Consider the following 476-nt stretch of genomic DNA (forward strand, 5'->3'; position numbering starts at 1 on the left):
TCCTGCCCTTGCTGAAGAAGGCTGCCCAGGGGAGCCCGGGCTCAGGGATGAGCTGCAGCAAGGCAGCCATCGTCAACATGTCCAGCATTGGCGGCTCCATCGCTTCTCTTTCTGCTTGGCCAAAGATTCCAGCTTTCTCGTACCGCTGCAGCAAGGTACTGTCACAGCCTACTGGGAATAGATTTGCTTCCCCTGCCCTGCCACAGCCACAGGTCCCCTTGCAGCCCCCCCTCCCCTCCCACCACCATCCCTGCCCTGTCTCCCCACAGGCTGCTCTGAACATGCTGAACAAGTGCCAGTCCCTGGCATACAAGGAGCACGGCATCCTCTGCATCGCTCTCCATCCTGGCTGGGTGCAAACTGACATGGGCAGCTCTGCTGGACACACGGTAGGAATTCCACCATGGTGGCTCCATCAGAGCCCTGTGCTGATTTTCCATAGGTGGAAATTACTGCCCTGATCCCCTGCCCTTGAC

General features: G+C 59.0%; 1 protein-coding gene across 1 annotated transcript; it reads left to right on the forward strand.

The window, feature by feature from the left end:
- Positions 1 to 5: 5 nt before the first annotated feature.
- Positions 6 to 464, forward strand: LOC113979205 (C-factor-like; the record flags this gene model as incomplete). The annotated part of the gene is made up of 2 exons (XM_027706666.1): positions 6 to 155; positions 270 to 464. Coding segments are annotated over 2 exons (342 nt in total), but the record flags the coding sequence as incomplete, so codon positions are not given.
- Positions 465 to 476: the final 12 nt, after the last annotated feature.

This window comes from Neopelma chrysocephalum, unplaced genomic scaffold (genome assembly GCF_003984885.1).
Source record: "Neopelma chrysocephalum unplaced genomic scaffold, ASM398488v2 Primary Assembly neopelma1_61507, whole genome shotgun sequence".
Classification (NCBI taxonomy): Eukaryota; Metazoa; Chordata; class Aves; order Passeriformes; family Pipridae; genus Neopelma; species Neopelma chrysocephalum.